The 22,690-nt window shown below is 29.1% G+C and overlaps 3 protein-coding genes across 3 annotated transcripts; 1 reads left to right on the forward strand and 2 right to left on the reverse strand.

The window, feature by feature from the left end:
• Nucleotides 1-2,980: 2,980 nt before the first annotated feature.
• Nucleotides 2,981-7,793, forward strand: LOC113869256 (gibberellin 20 oxidase 1-B-like). The gene is made up of 3 exons (XM_027505502.1): nucleotides 2,981-3,543; nucleotides 5,886-6,207; nucleotides 7,524-7,793. The coding sequence occupies exons 1-3, from the start codon at nucleotides 2,981-2,983 to the stop codon at nucleotides 7,791-7,793; spliced, it is 1,155 nt and encodes a 384-aa protein (XP_027361303.1).
• Nucleotides 7,794-13,724: 5,931 nt separating this feature from the next.
• LOC113869266 (nuclear transcription factor Y subunit B-3-like) lies at nucleotides 13,725-14,363 on the reverse strand. Its single transcript, XM_027505512.1, has one exon. It carries the CDS (start codon nucleotides 14,361-14,363, stop codon nucleotides 13,725-13,727), a length of 639 nt encoding a protein of 212 aa, XP_027361313.1.
• Nucleotides 14,364-15,622: 1,259 nt separating this feature from the next.
• On the reverse strand, nucleotides 15,623-21,243 carry LOC113846479 (probable methyltransferase PMT26). The gene is made up of 10 exons (XM_027474817.1): nucleotides 21,163-21,243; nucleotides 21,010-21,057; nucleotides 19,482-20,542; nucleotides 19,247-19,396; nucleotides 17,871-18,141; nucleotides 17,402-17,512; nucleotides 17,135-17,309; nucleotides 16,541-16,819; nucleotides 16,254-16,448; nucleotides 15,623-16,150 (listed from the first exon to the last, which is right to left on the reverse strand). The coding sequence occupies exons 3-10, from the start codon at nucleotides 20,508-20,510 to the stop codon at nucleotides 15,922-15,924; spliced, it is 2,439 nt and encodes an 812-aa protein (XP_027330618.1). The 5' UTR covers nucleotides 20,511-20,542; nucleotides 21,010-21,057; nucleotides 21,163-21,243; the 3' UTR covers nucleotides 15,623-15,921.
• Nucleotides 21,244-22,690: the final 1,447 nt, after the last annotated feature.

Consider the following 22,690-nt stretch of genomic DNA (forward strand, 5'->3'; position numbering starts at 1 on the left):
TCTTACAAAAATACTCGTGAAAAAAAAAGTAATTAATTAAATAAAAAAAAGTAAGAAATAGGTTCTAACAATCTTAAAAGACATTTAAAAAAAATTTAAATTATTAATAAATTTATTATATTTAATGAAGTTAGTTATATTTCCTAATTCTTATAAAATAGATGAGAGTTTTCTATTTAAGATAAGAGATAGTATGATTTTAAAATTGCAATCGATGTAAGAAGTTATAAAATCTCACACAAAAAATAAATTAACCTAGCCACTTATATTATAATTTAATTTTAGATTAATTAAATACTGAAGTAATATAAAAGAAATTTAGTAAGATTAGATTATCTAAAACTCAAATTTAAACCTGTTGACCACTTGACTCAATCAGTGCAGTAAAATTATTAAAATTCTTGTCACTCACTTTATAGGATTTTGTTGTCTATGAGTGTGATTGTGTGGTTTGGCTATAATATGCTAAATGCCGAAAGTGAAAATAGAAAGACAAGTGTTGTTACATCAAAACTCCTGAACCCTTAAAGGTTAATGAAATAAAAATCATCTCCTTGCCATTGTTAGTACTACGAAAGTGAAAGTTCAAAGCATTTATAAGCAATAGAGATTGTATTACACTTGAGGACTGGTTATCTAGTGTAAAAAGTCGTGTCTCGTTACTTCCCTCCGACCAGTTTTATGATTTATGCATGGATAGTTGAAAAATATTATTTATTTTTAATTATTTAATGTTTTGCTTTTCTAATGGGTTATCTATTTTAAAATCCAATTAAGACTTAGTTTTCTAAGGGTATGTTTGAGAAGAAATATTTGAAGGGAAAGAAAAGAAAGGACTTATTTTTTAATTTTATATTAAAAAATTATATATTATTTGTGATAAAAAAATGTATCATTAATATATTAAATTTTTGTTAATATATTAATTTATATATATATTTTAAAAAATTATTAATTTTAAATATATTTATTTAAAATATAAATTATGCTCTTCTCTTCCCTTCCCTCTAAAACCCCTTTTTCAAACAACCCCTAAAAATGGAAAAGTACAAAACTTGTCCATGATTCACCAGTTACATTTATTCTAGGATATAATACAAAAATGGATGTATATCATAAATAGTCTAAAACAAGAATAAGTGGTGACATCCGTAAATGTTTTAATATTGCAAAGATTGGTGAGGAAAAGTCAATCTAATTAAATACTAACCTGTAACCCGTCCCAACAAATATTACATCGTTTAAATTGTGGTTTTCGTATAAATTATCAAATAAAGAGGGAAAAGTAAAAAAATATCCTTATTTATTTGGATTTTTATTAGTAATGTTCAAAATAACAAACATTTAGGAGTCTTCATTTAATTATTTAATTTTTAAAAAGAGCTGGTCATTGCATGTGACACGAAAGTCTCTTCAATCAAAGTAGTTAGAAGTTCAATCCTTACGCATTACTTTAACTTCAATCAGTAATATAAAAAGAGATCAAAATGGGAGGAAAAGAGAGGAGAAACTTTGTTTCATTGTGATCCGATCTCTGTCTTGAAAATTTTCTTCAGTAAGAACTCGTCTCAGTTATTGGCTCATATCTTTAACATTCAAATCATGAGTATCTTCTAGATAGGTCAATTCTATTGGAGGTAAAAATATGTTTATTATGATAAAAATAAATTTTTTATGGAGCTTAACTCCTACAAGTAATTATTTAGTCCCACAACGCATGCAACAAGCTCTGAATCATTTATTATATGACAAATTTTATGTAACCCATACTTTGTTTTATTAAAAGAATGGTCATATTTTTAATAATTTTGTCATTTTATTGTTTTAAAAAAAATGTTAATTTGGTGGGATTATAACAAATTGTTTTTTTAAATATTGATTTTATTATAAATAAACATATATTTTTAAACGTACGTTAACTAGGAAAAAGATAGTTTAAAAAAAAGTAGGGGAAAAAAAGCCCCGCAGTTCAAAATGAACCGCACCCTCAATTAAATGGTCCTTATTACTAGTTTTAAAGTTTTATAAAATACTCTTTCCAGCACTAAAGGTTTTTTTTTTCTTTCCATTAGGGGAGGGAATAACTGGGGATTGAGTTAAGAGTTAAAATATCAAAACAGGTGTTTCCTCCACCTTTACTCAACCTTGTATGCGATAAAACTATTAGATCACATTTTTGGTCGAGTATGAATAGTCAGAGTAAATTCTCATTCATTTACTAACTGTTGATTAAGTTTAATAAATTTTTAAATATTTATTACAAAAATATAATAATTAATAACTATTTATTTATTATAAAAATCTTTTATGTTGCTCTTAATTTGGGCACGAAAAGGGGCAATTATTTGACAAAGAAAATACTTTTTGTAGCACTAATCTAGAATACTTTTGGGTGTCCTTTTAATATTCAGAGTACATTTTTAAGATATGTGTACGAAGGAAAATAAAATAAAATTATATATGTATATATATATATATATATAGACACACACACGGTATCTCATACAATATCAATTTTTCGTAATTTAAATAAGAATTTTAAAATGTTATTAGCATTCTTATGTGTAAAGTTTTTAATTTCTTTTACTTCAATTTTTATTTTTTATTAATTTCACTTCTTTAAGACTGTAATAATTTAAATAACGAAAACAAGAATGTTATTACTATTCTTGAATATAAAGTTATTAGTATTTTTAAAAAAATTAATTGATTTTATTAATTTCAATCTTTAAATCTTTGTTTAAACATTTAAAAATAATAATTTTTATTAAAAGAAAATATAGATTATATTAAAGATATAAAAGTATACTAAATATTTTTAAATAAAATTTTGAAACCAAAATTTTAATTATTTCTGTCTTTATTGACTTCATCACATCTCAACACAGGAAAACGTATCCTTCCCTAGCAGCTCTCTCTCTCTCTCTCTATATATATATATATATATATAGAAGCCTCCTTATGCGGTATGCAAATGAATATGTCTCCCCTAATGGAAATAAGTGCTTCCAGTCTTGTACTGTCCTCTGCATCACAGCCAGAAGAGGCCAAAGAAGAGAATGGTGAGTTAGCTTTTGACTCAAATTTGCTGCAAAAAGAAGGGGACATGCCCAGAGAGTTCATTTGGCCATCTGTGGACTTAGTTAACACCACCCAAGAGGAGCTGAAAGAACCCCTTGTGGACTTAGCAATCATGAAGAATGGTGATGAAAAAGCTATTGCTAATGCTGCTAAGTTTGTGAGAAAAGCATGCTTGAAACATGGCTTCTTTCAAGTGATCAACCATGGTGTGGATCCAGATCTCATAAGTGCTGCTTATCATGAAATTGATTCCATTTTCAAGCTCCCTATGAGCAAGAAGCTTGGTGCAAAGAGAAAACCTGGTGGGGTCTCAGGCTATTCTGGTGCTCATGCAGATCGTTATTCCTCCAAGTTGCCATGGAAAGAGACATTCTCTTTCCACTACAGCCACCAAAGCATCTGCAATTCCCAGATTGTTGACTACTTCAAGTTTGTCTTAGGAGAAGACCTTCAACACACTGGGTAAGGTCCACAGTGTTCAGTTGAATTGATTTCATCATTATATGGTAACCTCTCTTTTTGTCACATTACTAATTGTTACTCGACCCTCCATGTCCTTTACAGAACTTCTTTATGAAAAAAAAAAAATACTGTTATGATTGCTCAATTGAGATTAATTGTCCTTAATAATGCTTTTACATTTGAATCAATAATTGAACTAACAAAAATACTGATTTATGGTCTATTGATTTAATTATAATTAAATTAGTAATAATTTAATATTTATTGTTAGTATTATATAATATATTTAATAATAATTCAGTAAAATTTTAATTTAATGTAAAAGATCATATTATATGTCTTATAAGATGAAAGTTCATAATAAATAGTGAAATAATAGTAATGATTTATAAATAGATTTCATATAATATGTTGTAAACATAAACTTGTTATGTATATATTAATAAATTAATTTAAAAAATATTTTTTAATATATGACATATATATTTTTGTAATTTTAGCAATGAATGCTTATTGTACCCATAGCATATATCAATACTATCAAAACCTGTATTTTATTTTCACTTATTTTAAATGGCCTTTTATTTAATAAAGGATAAGTCCTACAAAATACTAAAAAAAAATTAAATTAATAATTTTATATATACTTTTATGGTTCAGATTTATATAAGTGACATACCTATTAAAATTATATTTTTATGTGACAAAAAAATAAAAAAACCTTCATCAATAAATCTTGCTATGAATTAATAATCAAGATTAAAACATATAGATAAAACGATTTTTTTTAAATTACATGATATTTTAAGGAATTGTGTAACTTTTTCAAATATTTTAACTTTAACAATTAATTTAGTACTGTTCAAATTTATTATTTTCACTCTTATATAAAAACAATGAATATAAATAATTTGATCTTATTTAAATGGCTAAAAGAAAAGAACATATTATATTTTTAAGTAATCATACGATTACTAATTAACTTTTAATTTTTATATTTATTCATATAATAATATATTCTAGATTTAACAATTCTTATATATTTAAAATAAAAATTATTTTTACTATTCATATAATTTATATTTATATTTATGTATGTAAATACATATGTGATGAAGAAAAATAAATTGATAGCATTAATGCCTTCTTATTTAAGAATAGTTATTTAAGATAGTTAAGCTATTTAGCTATCAGAATACATAGTTAAGCTATTTAGTTATCATAATATTTTTATACTAAGATTTTATGAAAAAATATTTAAAGAATTTATTATTGTTAATAAATTTATATTTAATTAAATTTAATTAATATTATAATAAAATATTAAATATCATCTATAAATATAATTAAATTTTACTTAATATTTATTATAATATTCATATTTTTTAAAAAATTATCGTATTTATATGTTAAATTATATTTAATATCCGTATAACCAAGGCTGCACACTGTTTCGATTTGCAGTGAAAAATGGGGTTTATTAGGACCCACTGCACCCTGGTCGTGACCTAGGGACAACCAGTTGGTTCATGCACCACAATAATTGCTAAGTAAATGTAGTACTATTAACTTAATTAGCCAATAGGTGCAATAATCAACTCTTTCTTTAGACATGACTTTTCAGGGTGTGTTTATTAACATGAATTTATAATTTATTTTTAATTTTAATTTTCCTGCACCAATAATATAAAACTTTCTATACTAAAAATATCATGTATACTAATTGTTACAAATAAAAAATAAAAAAATAACATTTAACTTATAATTATCAATAATTTGATGATCATTTTTTTACTCTTATACTTTTAAACAAATTATACTTAAACGCAAATCCTAAATTACTCTTTACTTACGCATTCCTAGCACCTTCCCACGCTCTCACTCATTTCCTCTTTTAATTATTTAATTAAAAAACTTATTTGGATTTACAAGAAAAAATCAACACACACATAAATGAAAGACTTGATTTGTTATATCTAACTAGTTTTTCTATTTAATTAATTATATAATAATAAATGCATACATATTTAATAATTTAAATTAATAACTGATATTAAATAAAAATAAAAAATTAATTAATTAAAAATAAATAATATGATTATTTAATTAAATAAATAAAATAGAAATCATGTTTACTTTTAAGAATATATAATATAATATTATAGATCTATTTAATTATTTAATATATTTCAGTTAATGGAATGGCTAGTTTTGTTAAATAGCACCGGTTCAGTAAATTATTATTTATAAACTGAGCTTTCAATTAAATTATGAATTATAATATTTTAAATAATTTTATTAAACAGATCCTTCAGTGTTTTTTTTTTCTTTAATCGGAATAGGTGGGTGTATCAAAAGTACTGTGAAGCAATGAAGGGGTTATCTTTAGTAATTATGGAGCTATTGGGCATTAGTTTGGGTGTGGATCGTTTACATTATCGAAGATTTTTTCAAGACGGTGATTCAATAATGAGATGCAACTATTATCCACCATGCAATAGTTCCAATCTCACCTTAGGAACTGGCCCTCACACTGATCCAACCTCGTTAACTATTCTTCATCAAGACCAAGTTGGAGGTCTAGAAGTTTTTACAGATAACAAATGGCTAGCTGTTCGCCCTCGATCTGAAGCTTTAGTCATAAATATAGGTGACACTTTCATGGTATGCAAACTACTCTTTTCTTTTCTTTTCCTTTTATTCCCCTCGTTATTATCATATCATCTTCGTGCATACTGTTTCTTGATATCAGCCAAATTTTATCTAAGTACTTTGATCTTTTGTTCATTAATATAAGGTCAATTTTAACCAAAGGTTATACATTATATTGGCGCATGAAAATTACAAGTTTTCATAAAATTGTATACGTATAGTATGCAATAAAAGATAGATGGTTTTGTTTTTTGTAATTAAGCATAACACTGTTTGGAGTTTGGCAGTGCTTAAAAAATTGATTTGAGTTAAAAACTAATTGTCATATGAAATTTATTATAAATCATAATTTAAAATGAATTTACAAAATTTAACCTTTTGAACGTATATATTCTATATAAATCAACTGTGTATTATTAAATTCATTTGAAATAATATGATTTCTCTCTTTACAATCAATAAATAAGATACATAAAATGACTTGAATTATTAAGTAAAATATAAATCTAAATGATATTAAATTAAATCTACTTAAATTTTACCAAGTTTTGGGAGTAAATCTACTTGTACTCATAATATTATAAGAATTACAAAATTAATAAAATCAACTTCTCTAATATGTGCATGTTATCGCTACTTCTGACTCAAATAACGTTAACTTTTACTAATAATGACTTGTGCAAATAAATAAACAAAATAATTTTATTTAAACTCCTTAATTTCAATTAATTCGTATGTGCACTTGCCATTATGCAGTGTATATTAACTATAATTATCAGCATTTTGGGAGGAAATTTTGCTTTTAAGGTTAGTTTAATTATATTTTTAAAGATTTTTTTTATAAAATATATGTATAATAAATTTTAAGATAATAAAATAATTTATTTGAAAACTTCTAGAATTACAAAAATAACTTCAACTTTTTTCATAAGATAGCTGAAGTTAACTTGCGGCTCTTAGCTTTATGAAATACGTGGGCTTGTTTTAGGTACAACCAAGAATCCATGTCCAATATTGTGGTCATGGGCAAAAGAAAAATAAGGAAAGAAAAGTTTGATGTGATGCTTATGCATGTAAGTGGAATGTCTGTGGCAGAGCATGTATCCATCATAGACTAATATATGAAATAATTAAACTCGCACTTTTATTAAAAAAAATATATAGTATTTAATAATATCAATGTAATAAAAATATTATATATAACTTTTTATTATGTATAATATTATGTGTGTATATATGTATTAAATAAAAAATATTCGTCAACTTTTTATGTCTGAAAATTGGGGTAGAAAGAGAAATAGAATAAATGGGCCTTATTAATGTGATAGGCGTTGTCAAATGGGAGATACAAAAGTTGTCTACATAGGGCATTGGTGAACAGAAAGAAGGAGAGAAGGTCACTGGTTTTCTTTGTGTGTCCAAGAGAAGACAAGATAGTGAGGCCCCCAGAGAATTTGTTATGCAGAAATGAGCCAAGAAAGTACCCTGATTTCACGTGGTCCAATTTGTTTGAATTCACTCAGAAGCACTATAGGGCTGATGTTGCTACACTCCAAAGCTTCATTGAGTGGCAATGCTCTTCCAACTCATCCAATTAATTTCTACTTACTTTGGCTTCTTATCATTATTGCTATACACTCATGTACCACTCTTTTACTTCACTTCTCTTTCCTTATATGCATCTTCTGTCAAGTGCTATAGCCACATTATTATTCTCTAGCTATAATTATCTTGGGTACGCCAATTATACTATTGTGTAATTTGTGTCTGCTTTGAAATACCTTGTATGGAGTCCCTGTTTAAATCAGCTTGCACGGACAAACTACAAAGTCATATGTATGGTCGTATTTGATGATGTTCGATTTTCTGTTTTATTCTTGTCTCAATGTATGTGTTTTTATTTGTCAGCATGGCTTTACCCGGACAAGACAGGTAAACATATTTCTAAAATGGTAACGTACCTTGGATGACTATATTGTAACCTTATAAGCACATATGATTAAGCATGCATTTCACGAGATCAGTTGTCAATTCAGCCTATCTAATTTGATTTAATGTATAAAATACATCACTGTTATTTTTAACTAATTATGCTAAATGAAGAGAATATTACAGTATCGTAGAAAAATATATATATGAACAAGATCTTCTGGTATAAGTCTAAAATTTCTTACATTAAATCTAAACTTTTTATTTGACTTACATCTAACAGATTATAATTTATTATTTCACTGATCGTGATATAAGTTAAATGAAAGGTTTAGATTTGATATAAGAATTTTTAAACTTACCAATGTAAAAAAATCCTTCTATATATATATATATATATATATATATTCAATTAATAATTCTGAAATTTTAAATCTAATTGAGCAAGTATTTACTTCACACTCTTCCTTATAAGAAATTTGAAAGAGTAAAAAAAAAAAAAAAGACTTTTTTCCCCCTTTTTTTCATACTAACACAAACTCAAAAATAAGTAAGACTAGTAAAGCTAAATTAACACGAGTCTAAAAACAAGCTAGACCATTAAGGCCCAAATTAACTGAAAAAAAACCAGCTCAAATTGACTCTATGGTGTGACAAGCTCTAACAAGTTTAATTATAAGAAAGAAGGAAGGAATAACATGTGGATGAAAGAAATATAAAAAAAAGAAAGAGATAATTTGGATAGAAAAAAAGAATTTACAAAAAAAAAATCATTAAATATGAATAAAAAGACACAAAAAAGAGAAGAAAAAATCCACAAACGAAAAGAAGAAAAAAAAACTCTACTAAAAAAAGAAGCAATCCACTTCAAAAGAAAGGAGTTCCCCACAACGTAATAATAGAAAGCTATTAAAGTTGAGGGACGAAAAGAGTGAGGCTTACAAGATGAAACTCCTCTTCTTAACCTAATTTAAGTTGATGCAAGTAATAGATTTATGCTAGTCAGGTGATGTACTCAAATACAATTAGGTGAAGTAATTTATTTTTAAGCACTTCAAGTGAAAAATGTTTTAACATGCTAACTAAGAATAAATAAGGTGATGTACTCAAATACGATTAGGTGAAGTAATTTGTTTTTACACACTTTAAGTAAAAAATAGTTTGAAAAGCTAACTAAGAATTAATAATAAACTCAAATCACAACATAAGCATTGATTTTTTATTTTTTATTTTTACTTTTACTCGAAATTTAGTTCACTGTTATGCAATTAACATTTAGTAATATTTAAAAATATTAATAAATTATGAAAAAATGTTGTTAATTAGGTCGAGTAAATTTAGTAAATGTCGTATAATGATCATGTTACTAAAAAAATTTAATAACAATTTAACATATTAATAACAGTAATTTTTTAAACCTGATATGATTTACTTTTTTCTTGTTATATTTTAAAATTGTTGCTAATATATACCTTTTGCAACATTTAAAAACTAATAATTAAGGGCATGTTTAATTTCTGTTTTAAAAACAATTTTTTATTTTTAAAAATATAATATAATATAAATTGATACTATTTTATTTTTAAAAACAGAAAATTATTTTTAAAATACAAATCAAATATGCTCTAACTTTTTATATGATATAAAAATATATACATTTGTAACTTTTGAAAAACATAATGATTTTCAACTTGTAATTCACGCTCTAAAAAGTTATTTTATAGTTTTTTCATACTTCAAAAATGAATGACATGAAATATGAGAAAAAAATAACAATTTATTATATTTTCTTAAAAATCATATAGTTTTCTTTGGTATTATAGACATGCATGAAACGGTTTTTTTAAGTAATATTTGTTTAGTAGATTAAAATAAAATGAAAGTGAACTCAGTAGAACACAACATATATGTAAACGTGACTAGTTCACAAAACCTCGCTCTTGAATAATATATCTAAAAACAATATTACAGATATATTATTATCAAATAAATTTATTATCTTAAATCTAACTACAATCACTAACATTTTGCACCGTCATTTGATGTTCACTGCCAACAAATTTACAATAACTTTAACTAAATAACATAATAGGCTCAAGAAGTTCATCATTAATCCGCAAATATATGCGAAACATAAACATCAATTCTAACAATTGTGGTGATAACTGTGAAATAAAGAATTTGCATAGTTTGAAGTAAGGGTGGATTATTTTATTTTAATTTTTTTTATCATAAAACATATTCTTTAGGTAGATTAATTTTCTTTTAGAAAAAGAAAAAATTTTAAAAAGTTTATAAAGAATTTATTTAAATTTATAAAAATAATTCATAACTTATATATGTTTTTTAAATTTATTTTAATAAATTGCTTTTATCAACATTTTTTATTTTATTTACTAAAATTTAATTAAATTATAATATAATATTTTATATAATAAATTTTTATAAATATTTGATTCAATTATATATAAACATATCTTTTATTTAATTAGATGATTTTTATAAATTTAAGACTATTAATATTTAAAAATAACTTATTATAAGGAGTAGAGGGAATTCGAGTTTATAATTAATCAAATTTAATTTCTAAAACTTGTGATTGAGATTAGTGTCTAATCCTTTGAATTTATAATTAATCATATTGAAATGGAAGTTAAAAAAATCTTGACCAAATATTTTCAAGTATCCAGACATTTCATGTCACACCATGTCAAATGCATATAAGGGTTTCCAGAATTCTCAAAAATTAATATTTTTCTTTTAAAAAGTATAAAATTAAATAGACTAACACACACATTGTAAATGTAATAGGGCTTTATATTAGTGTCTAATCCTTTGAATTTATAATTGCATGCATCAGATTTGATAATATTTCATTTCTATGTAATGACTTTTATGATTATATATGCAAGGCCACATATTATATTTTTAATGGAGCGGTATAATAGCTTAAACAAACACAAAATAAGAACAAAAGATGGGGTATACCACTTAATTAACATTGAACTATCGGCACCAGGCTGAAATCATTTCATTTCCCTGATTGAGTTTTGCTTTCAGATCAACTTGAAATTTTAAGGGACAATATTTGTCTATTTGACAATTGTTTGAGCACCTAGTTACTTACTTTAAAAAACGAAAATAAAAAGGTCACTGTCACTTACCTCAATTAGAAGCTTGAACAATCTTGGATCTGGGGACAAAATGTCGAATCTTCAATCACAATTCTTTAATGATAATACCTAGCTTTTGTTCTATTGCAGGAAGTGGAAGGTAGCTGGACCATGGCACTTTGTGGCCGAAAGAGGCCAGTGGGACAAACCAGTGGTGCTTCTGCGACTACATGTGTGTTTGTCTTATGCACTTTGTGTCTTGTGGCAGCAAGCCATTGCCATAAACACTTTCTATAATTGATTCATATTTTTTTAGGCTAAATTTATGTGCACCATTTTATATTATTATTTTTAATTAAAACTTAATAATTTGTACGGTAAAAATTGACAATAATGTGTATAAAAAATTACACAAAATTAATATTAACTATTGAGATAAATTTTTAATTTTACCTAAAATTATTTAAAATACTATGCTTGATTTTTTTTCTTTTCTATATAATCAGTTGATTTAACGAATCTTATTATTGGGGCATAATATAAAAAACATTTCATGAGTTTAGGTGATATGTAATTACCTTTTCTGTTATTTAGTTTTAGATAAAAGACCAAGAACCAATTATTCTTTATTAAATGTGTCAACAGAAGTTTAATTTTGGACTGTATATATAAAAAAAGATGTTATTTAAAAAGGAAAAATCCAAATTATCTTTATTCTTCAAAGAAAATAGTCTCACGACCTGAGAATATCTTTAGCACTCGCAAAATAAAATAAAATTGCATACCTTTCTTGTTAATGGATAAAATATAAGTAACTTCCCCAAGCTTTGTGCAAATTACCCCTTAGTTTTTAAAATTATTCAAAAGACATCCATTCACGTATAATAAACCCCCCCCCCCTCCCACTTTAGTTCCCATTTTTCTAGATTGAATTTTGACTATCTAGTTAAGTTTAATGCAACTTTTATTTCCCATAATATGAACTATTTGATTAGGAAAAGCAATATCTTTTTATGAAGCATTAAAAGAAAAATAAAGAATATACTACTATTGGTGTAAGACTTATCTAAAGAAAAATATACTTCTAATATAGATGTTGAAAATTTATGCTAATAATATGATATATTATCATACTAACAAATAATTATATTAATAAAAAAAATTGATATACAGTATCAAAATATTAAGTGTTAGTATAATTTTTAATAATATATTTAATCATTTAATTTTTGCCATAAAAATTCTTTTAGATTAGGAAAAATATAATTATCATGATTATATTTAAAATTTATTTTAAGTTTATTGATATGTAAAATTATTTGTTAAATTATTATATTCAAATTTTTTATAAAGCCAATTTTGAGAAATTATTATAATTACCTAATTTTAGTTTTTAAAAATTTCTCGTATATATTTCATGGCGATGTTCCCTTAATAAATGTAAGATGTTAAGAGCAATTTTGACTCTTATATCTATTGTTTTTCTCAATTTTAATGTAGGCTTTTAACAAATGAAAACAAAACAAAAAAGAGTTTAGTGATGGAAGATACAAAAAGGAGAATAAAATAATATCTTTAATCACGTGAAGGAATGAAATGGAAGACGAATCATTTTATGAGAAACGAGAAAATTATAATAAAGTAAGAGGCTTTTTTTCAGAAAAGGAATATTAGCTCTTAATAAACTAAAGTTATTTAAAAATTAATTATTAGTGATTTAAAATGTTCAATTATATATATATATATATATATGTTATATCTGTGTGTGTGTGAAATATATTTATAAAATCAAGGTCTTCTCTTTTCAAGCACAATTTAAATATACAATAAGATTAACATGAACTAATTCCAAGTTTAGCTTTTATGCTTACTTAAGTCTTTGTCAAGTTGAATCTTAAGCCTCATTAATGTTGGATGATATTAGCATTAAGTTTTGAGGTTACTATTCTCTGAGCTTTTTTTATATCCTTATTTTTTCACTTTACATACCGTTTCCTTTTGAAGAGTTAAATATCATAAAAGTCAAATATGATGAATTGTTTTGCTCCTTGAGAGGAATAACTGATCTGATTAGTTATTTTCCATTAACAACTTCATGATTGAAGAAAAGTTCTTCTGCAAGCACAGCATAATTTCCCAATAAAGAGCATGCTTGGCTTAGACTCGTACATAAAACTAGCGCCTTTCTTAGGTGACAGATGTTATTGTTTTAATAATCTTATCTTCTAATTAGTTGCTTCTTTAATTGCCATGATCTTCACAGACAATTAAAGAATCAGCGATTCCTCTATATAAAGAATAAAACCAAGATATGGATGTCATTGAACAAAATACAAACCAAAAACCTTAAGCATTCTCTTTGAAAATTAACTCACATCTTATATCTAAGTGTGTGTATAATAAACTTGGCGTTATTTTCATATACACGCATAACTATATATATATATAAAAAATTACCATGAGTGAAATAAAATCCTGCTCTTAATCTTACCATTGGCCAACTGAATCGATCTGGTCTTGCGGCTGTAATTGTTTCTGAATTGAATTTGGGGAGAATGGAAGGGAAAATAGTTGATCCGTGGCTACATAAGGAGGTTGAGAAATGAGATTTGCTGAGGAATATACACTACTTAAAGGTAGATTATTATTTTGGTCTTGGTGTTGTTGATGTAGCCTTTGATCAGAACGTTGTTGCTTAGGAATATTAACCTTTTCCCCTTCTATATCTCTATATTTTTGGAGATAGGATTTTAATGGGTCAACATAATCTTCAAATCCTAAGGTAGTGATGGCCCATATGATATCATCCCCATTGATGGTCTTTCTTTTTTCTCTTTGACATTTGTCAGAGGCTTCTCCTGTGACAAAGCTGATGAACTCTGATACACATTCTTGAACTGTCTCTTTTGCATCCTTTGAGATTTTCCCATTGCTAGGGATGGCCTTTTTCATGATTCTTCCAACATTGGCAATAGGGAGAAAGCGATCTTGTTCTTTGTTGATACTATTGGTGGTGGTGGTGATGGTGTTAGAAGTGTTGTTGTTGTTGCATGTCTTTAAGCTTGGGCTTTCAGGGCTTCCTGCGATGAGCCCATTTGGCAAATTGCTGTGGCTTTCATCTTCCATGCCTCTCTTAGAGGAACGTGTATGAACGTTTTAGGAGATTAGAGATTGTATAGATAAAATAAAAGAGGAGCACAAAAATAGGCAAGTTAGAAGGGCTCTTGCTAGTAAAAGTTAAAAAAAGAATAAAATGGATACCGTTGATTTTCACCAGTGAAACTGAAACCCCTTCGACTCGCTCTTGATGTGTAGGTGGAGCACTTCATGTAACTGCCACGACCCAATCCAACAAATAAAAATGCATAAAACTCACTAGATACACCTTTCTTGACATTAATTAATTAATGTTGATTGCCTTGCTAATTAGCTTGTATTGTCATTAGTATTTAAAATATTGCTTATTCAAGGACCAACAAAGAAATTATCACGAACAAGACTTCTGGAAGCATTGAATTAAATTTGACTTTCTCTTGAAGAGTTCAAATGTCCCTGTACGGATGACTGAGCTGTACTTTGGTTGTTCTTTCGTTGCTTGTGGCGTGGGTATTTAGAAGTTCCACCTAAAAAATTATTATAACTTCATAAAAAAAATATTATATAAGCAATGAGCTAGAGTTTTACCAAGTCATTCGCATCAGAAGCAAATTACGAACCTATATATTTTCTCCTTAATTTGAAGTATGAATTTCTTTGGTTTATTTAAGTTGATGCCATCAGCTGAACCTATGACGTTTGACCATTCTATGTGGTTTGTGTTAGTGCACTGAAGTGTTATCCCAGTCTAGCAAAAACAAACGAGGAGGGATGCAATGCCTACACAAGCTTCGAGACTGATTCTGCTACATGGGATAATAATGAGATGAACATGTTTGGAATTGCGCTAATTTTACTTTAAGGCGAATTCAATTAACACAATAAAGAGTAATATTTATGTTGTAAGCACACATTTTACAGTTTTCTACCATGAAACTGAACATGCACGATGTTTTGCCCATTGGGCTGGCTGTGGACAAACGCTGCTAGGTGTGCTGGAAATTAGCAATCGTATGACAAAAGGTTCTGAGATGGTATGCCAGTAAAGGATGAGCCCTAATGGCTTGGGGACGAGTAACTGCCAATCCCTTTTCATTTAAATTTTGTTGATACATACTTAAAAGGCTTTTGTTTGAATAAGCCCCTTCACCGATTTTTCACTAAACCGGTAAAAGTCACGTCAGTTCATGCCAGTTTAGAAGCCTATCTAATTCATCATGTTAACCAACCCAATACCTGAGCAATTCACTGATCAAATCGATCCATCAAGTACGCATTACTTATAATAGAGATTAATACTACCATTTATGGTCAAGTGGATATTCCAAACTCAAGACTATTACGCTTATAAACCAATGGCCTCTACATTTGCAAGAATGTGATCGATTTTCCTTCACGGTATGGCATCATGTTACAACAAAGGATAACAATTAAATAAATATAAATAGAGGATATCAAAATTAATACTCATGGAAAAAGAAGAATACATAGATTCCTAGCTAACATGGTACAGGACTCATAGTGGAAGAACAGTTATCCAGACTTTCGAGTGGCCAAAACTCCAAGAATTTTGACATCTCATCCATGCTTAAATAATAGCATACTCGAGTGTCTCCTGCTCCTTTGGTCGCCACATGGTCTTCTGCACACACAACAACCCCTCCTTATCCTTGGAGTAAGTCATGCGAACCTTCCACTGCATAGACCTCACCATGCTCTCTAGCTCGTCAATGATCTCAACAGTGTCACGGACGATAAGCTTTCCTTCAGGCCTAAGAATCCGATCAACCTCAGCCACTAGAGCAGCTAAATTGCACCTGTGTGACCAAGCAAGCATTAGCAAAACCAGAGTAACAGTTTTAAAACTAAACAGATAACCAAAAGTTTGCTGGTGATGAATGAGAAATGAAATATATGCACCTTTTCTTAATCTTTGAAAACAGATGATCAGCATGGAGGAGATCATAGGACCTAGGATAGGTGCTAAATGATTCACACCAATCATGATATATACCAAAAAGTCCTCGTTCATAAATAATGGGAAGAGTGTCTGGGGCATCTACTGAAACCACATTCATGACCCAAACATTCAAATCTTTCAAAGCTGCAGCAAATCTGAAAACCACAAATAGTCAAAGATGTCAAGCAAAGAGCATATCAACGAGTGAACATAATTCAGAGTAACATTTGAAACAACTTTTGCTCACCCTCCATAGATAGATCTCATATCCATGACATTGCGTACATTTGACCACTGAATTCCCATCCCACTTAGATAAGACTTGGACACTACGCGTTTCCAGTGTTCATAATCAGCAGTGAAATCTTCAGGGGCAGGCTTTCCGTAAACTCCCACTTGGGAACTCGACAACCAATAAGGCACTTTGGCCACTCTGGATGGCCACTGCTCTGGCCATTTCAACCCTCGTTCTGTTGAACTAACTGGCACTGGCACTTTGTGTATGCAAGCTTGCAATTGAATGTTCCTGTCACATCAAAAAGATTAGACTGCATGTATATGTTATAATACTACAGCGTTATTGAAAAGTTAGCAGATAAACCTTGTAGCAGAAACATCCAAAACCCTTCAATTGTATCAGTAGTGCTGTTTCATCTTGATACATATATTTTTTCATATAAATATTCCCTCTTTCAACAAAATGGGAGAGGCAGGGGGTTTTTAAAACAAATATACCACTTTATTTTAAAGTTTTCTCAGTGTTACAGTCAAAGATCAATTAACCCAGTTCTTTTCAGTTTTGGTTAAAAAATGGAACATGCCTCAGTTAATGAAGACATACCATGCTGCATTAGGGTCATCAGAGTCTGGACACAATGTAGGTTCATTCTTCGAACGTTTCTCATAACACTCGTTAGAATTTGGCTTCCTGTATATGGCTACACCAACTCCATTTACTTGATCCTTGTTGATCGACACAAGTTCCCAGCACAGTGCTTTTGTTAGCGCCTTCATGGCTGTGAATGAATTCATAAAATGTCAGGGTAAGAAACCTACACTAAGATGCATAAAAGTGTCAGACTCAGACATAAGTCTAGCTATAATCTACCATTCCATATTTCAACATCTTCAGGAAGCTTCTGATAAATTGGGGTAGCAGACCATACAACATAACCACCAGGTCGCAACACTCTATTCAGCTCCAAAAGAAGTTTACCACCTGCAGTTGTACAATAATAATTGCAGAAAAATATATACAAAATAAGTAAACTAATCAAATCTCGTAATGACAGAAATTAGAATATTGATGATTCTTTCAGATGTAACATTGAACTCTATAATACAACATCCTTGCATATTTCAAACAAATGGATTCCATCAATTGCCTCTCATTTTCTCCAGATATTAATTATAACAATAATAGTATAAAATAAGTCCAGTTGCACTCATGTGCATTTTACATAACTACAATTTAATGAATTTATATGTTCTCTTAAAATGTAAATGCCTTGATGAATATGGTTTAGAAAAATGCTGTATAATGAATCACCAAAATAAAAGTAATGTAATTGGAATACCTTCTATATGCCATGGAACTCTACATCGTGCACAATGGACTACATCAAATACTTCCCCAGGGAAGGGAAGCCTCTTTGTGCCCATCACAGCAGATATAGCAGGAATCCCCCTTTCAAGTGCAAATTGTACCTGAGCTTCATGTTCATCCTTTGGTGCAAGTGACATTGCAAGTACATCTCTATCAAAAAGAAAACCTCCAAAGCTGGCAACACCACATCCAACATCCAATATAACACGTGTGCGTTTTCCCCAAGCAATGGCAGGTACAGACTGTATCAACAAAGCTCTATTATGTAAAATGCTTAACAGCATCAAGTAAACAAATTATAAAATCCCAGACCAATTCTAAGATGAAAGCATAAAGATTATCCTCATACTACACTATATAGCATAAATTTTGCTATTGATAAAGAAGATAGTTTGTAAATCATCAAAGAAATTAGCTATATCTGCATAATGCTAAGTTGTGGTTGTTTCCCAGTACACCACATGTATATAGTTCCTACTTGCCTGGACTTGCCCTGGTTAGACATAAGAGAGGGGAACAGGTTTACCATCCTATGTAACTTAATTTCCTTTATTGGCAGTTGGCAACTTGGCGCAAAAGGTCATCGTTGAACTTATTAAGTCCATTCAAATCCAAATACCATAATTGTACTGCCATTTCTGTATCTGTTTACTATTTGTTTGTTTCCTAGTGTGGACCCTATCTGCAATTTTTTACCAATTTAGGTCTAAACCCTGCATCAGATGATGAAAAATAATCATAATTATGTCAAGATATTATCAAATAAGTTCTTGCTCCAGGTATCATATTAAAGTGAAAAGCTAGACAAGTCTCATACCAGCACCTCTGAGATGCCTCCAATGAGCTTAGATCTACAAGATTTGTACTTTATAGTTTCTACAGGCTGGAGTTGGCATAACTCTCTTCTCTTTTTGCTTTTCTATTCTAATAATGACAGGTCTTTTTAAGAGGCTATATATCCATGGCTGTGAAATATTTTTTCCTTTTAAGGAAATTGAGAAGTTAGGGATTAAGCTGTCTGTATTTTGGTCAAAAAATCTGAATGCATCATAAATGCTAGACATATACAAGTTATATGGAGGTTTGTGGCAGTTGTAACAATAGTATCCCAATCCTCCCTTATCCTTTTTTTATTATTTCTTTGAAGATAATTGAAGAGACATCGATATAAGCAGAGAGATGGTATATAAAATATTGAATGGGAAATTTTCTCATAGGGAGGTAAAATACAACTAATGGATACTTCATTTGTTACAGAACATGTAATATCAATTTATGGACTAGCCTATATATTTATGGCCATGTATAAAAGAAAATTTGAGCTCAGTGTATCAGTATGTGTATTACCTCTTGTATAAAGTCAATGTAATGAAGCGCCCCATGCTTGAATTGGGTTCCACCACCAGGAAAAGTAAGGTATTCTCCCATGACTTTCACCCAATTTTGGTGGCCCTTAACTTTAGCAAGCTTGGTGTGTGGGACATTGTAATACCATATCTGCAGGAGAATAGTTTACTATTTTATGGAAGAGTAAATGGTCAGACAAAGAATGATAATTGACAAGATTTAAGATTGTATCTACCTTCTCCCTGCTTTCAGGCCACTCAATTGGGCGTTTATATCCTTTGGGAACAGAGACAAGGCAGGTTGGAGGCTCTTCAGGACAGTGCCTTTCTCGATGTTCATAGTGTTTAGTACTCCGGAGACTCCTAATTGCTTTCCAGTTGTCAAGGCATGGGATAAAGTCAGGGCCAGCAGTGACATTGCAAAGTTTCCACTTGTACCCAGTTTTCTTCTTGGAGGATTCTTGAGACTCCTTTTCATTCTTTGACTCTGCTGCCTGAGTTGACCAAGACCCAGTTTGTGTTGTACTTTCATCTTGAAGCTCTGACTGAGCCCCAGAAGGGTATACCTCTTTTGAACTCTGCTGTTTGGCATTATCCTCTGTATCCTTCTCCCTAGAATTTTCATCAGATTCTTTGTTATCACTTTGTTCCACCTTCTCCTCTATCTTACTATCTGTAGCTTCATCAGAATCATCAGATTTCTTTTCACTTTCATCCAAATCAGACTTTGTGTTATCATCTGATTCAAATTTCTTTCCACTCTCATCAGAATCAGATTCCTTGTTGGAAGACTCGTCTCTATCCTTGTTATTTTCCGCAGCTTCTGAGTTTAATTCGTTTTCCACATTAGAACCTTCATCCTCCGTTTTCTTATCCAAATCTTCCCCCTTTGTGTCTTCAGAAGACTTCTCTACAGGATTTTCGTCCAACTTCTCTGCTTGTTTATCCAAAAAACTAGAATTGTCTTCAGAGACACTGCTGTCCCCCTTGGTTGCATCCTCAGGCAAATCACCCGGGTTATCTTCGAACTGCCGAGAATTGCTATTATTGATCTCACTCGCCTGTTCTTTCACCTCACTTTGTTCTTTCACCTCATTCTTATTCTCCTGAGACACATCTCCATTCCGCGTGGGGACTATAGAAGACGATGTCATCATCCAAACCCCAACCAAGCATAGAGCCACAAACGCCACAATAGTCACCGTCGAACAGCAACTCGATGCTGATCTTCTACCATCTACTCTAGTATATTTCCCCAAAGCCATTTTGCTAGAGGAAATTCACAGATGATATATACCTGGTCACAACCAAACAACAATCAAACACCGCTCACAAACAGCTACACCAAACTGCATGTACACGACTAGTTAACAAAATCAAACACAATAAAAGCTAAACAAATCTCATGTCCAATCAGTAAAACCACAGCATGAAATAGACGAATCACAGATTTCTCATTTCAAAGTTGAAAAAAGTTAAATAGAAACACTTCGTGTTCTTTGCATGACAATCAGCAAAATTCAACACCAACACAGATTCCGATTACCGCATCTTCAAAATACTGAAGTGCGACATTGAATGTAACTCTTTAAATGCTGAAAAAAATAATTATTAAACGGTTTGAATGTTTTAAGCATGGTTTTCTTTTCTTTTCGTAATAAAGAGATATTCTCAGTACATATGACAGAAAACTCGATAAAAAGAAACAACAATGACATGGATCTGGATTATCAGAAAAAAACCAAACAGTAGCATAAAACTTACGCCAACGCCGCAGAAGAAGATTCAACGCAGACAAATAAACAGGTTTAGCTGAAGAACGAGAAGTGAGTGAAAAGAGCAAGAAGATAAAGGTTCGTTTATTCGCAGCAAAAAATGGCGAAGTCGGAATAAGAAGACGCGAGTTGAAAGGTTTACACGATCTGACAGGCTAAGATTGGGAGCGTGTGCCTCTAGTTCTTGGAAGAGAAGCAGATCTGAGAGTGAAGAACAGAGTACTCTCTGTTCATTGTGTTTGCGGAGAGACAGAAAGAAAGAAGTGTGAATTTGAAGCTGTTGGCAGTTCTTGTTTTAATAGCAGAGTTTAGTCGCTACCGCCAATGTGTCAATGCCTAATTTAATTTCTTTTACAATTTGCCGACGAAATAAATAAATAAAATATTCCAGGAACGGGAGAGTGAGATTGAGAAAAGAAAATAATAATTCTGATAAATTGATCCAATACATGAAGACAGACTATAAATTTGTTAGATTGCATGTTTAAATTTTTATTATTTTTTTAGATGAAGGTAAATATAAGTTTTTTGGTAAATAATTTTTTACCACATCATTTCTTTTTCTTTCCTAAGTGAATATTTAAATAATAAAAAATGTGAAAAAAAAAAAACAGAGATTCGGACTGAGGGCAGCCGCAAGGACTAAGAATTGAGCATTAACAAGGGTAACAATTTTGTGCGGCTGAGGCTATTCTTGTAAATTTCAAATTATAAAAATGTATGATTAAAGTTTTAAAATATGTAAATATAAAAATTAGGGTATTACTTTTTTTTTAAATTTTGTTCACTTCAATTTTAGAGTTGAGTTTAAATAATTTAAAAAATATTAAAAGATAAAAATATGTAATTAAAATATAAAATAAAATATTTTTAAAAAAGTTGTTATTATTATTAATTATTTAAATAAAACTTTAAGATTTTAGGTTAACAATAGTATTCAATTTATCACCACAATAATCTATGAAAAACTTAAATAACTCATTAAATTGTGTGTCGTGACTAAATTTTTATTGTAACATGAGCAAATGGCAGAATATTTTTGGTAAATATTTTATTCATGTATAAATCAAAATATATAAGTTTATAAAAAAATTAAAACGAGAAAACATAAAGTCGAGACAAAATTTTAATTTGACTAGTATTTTAAATCAATTAAAAGAGTGAATAGTATGAACATTAAAATGTAATAAAAAACTCCATTTAGAAAGAAATAGAAGATAGATTATTTTAGTTTCTATCAATATTTTACTTTTGAACACTTTAAAATGAAATGAGCACATTAAATTATTATTAGGTAATATATTCATTAATTCTTTATTCATGTTTATAAATATTTTATAACCTTCTCAATTTAAACTAAAAATTTATCCCTCTTTCTTTTCTTCCAAATATCGCTATCTAAATATATTAATCCATTAAGTTTCATTTAATAGAGGTGTGAAAGAGCAAAGCACAGAGAAAAAAAATATATAAAGCAATTTATTTATGTCATTCTTTTAATTTTATGAATTCCATTCTAACAGATTTTTCTCTCTCATTTTTCTTGCATCCAAAAAAGTGAAATAAAGTTCTTGAAAAGACTTATTAATATGTAGTCTTTTTCGCCAAACGGACCAAATCAAGTCAGGTAAGGCCCTAGGCTCCTGATGAATTGTACTTATCGCATTTAA

The sequence above is a fragment of the Abrus precatorius genome, unplaced genomic scaffold (genome assembly GCF_003935025.1).
Source record: "Abrus precatorius isolate BTA unplaced genomic scaffold, Abrus_2018 Scaffold10, whole genome shotgun sequence".
Lineage (NCBI taxonomy): Eukaryota > Viridiplantae > Streptophyta > Magnoliopsida > Fabales > Fabaceae > Abrus > Abrus precatorius.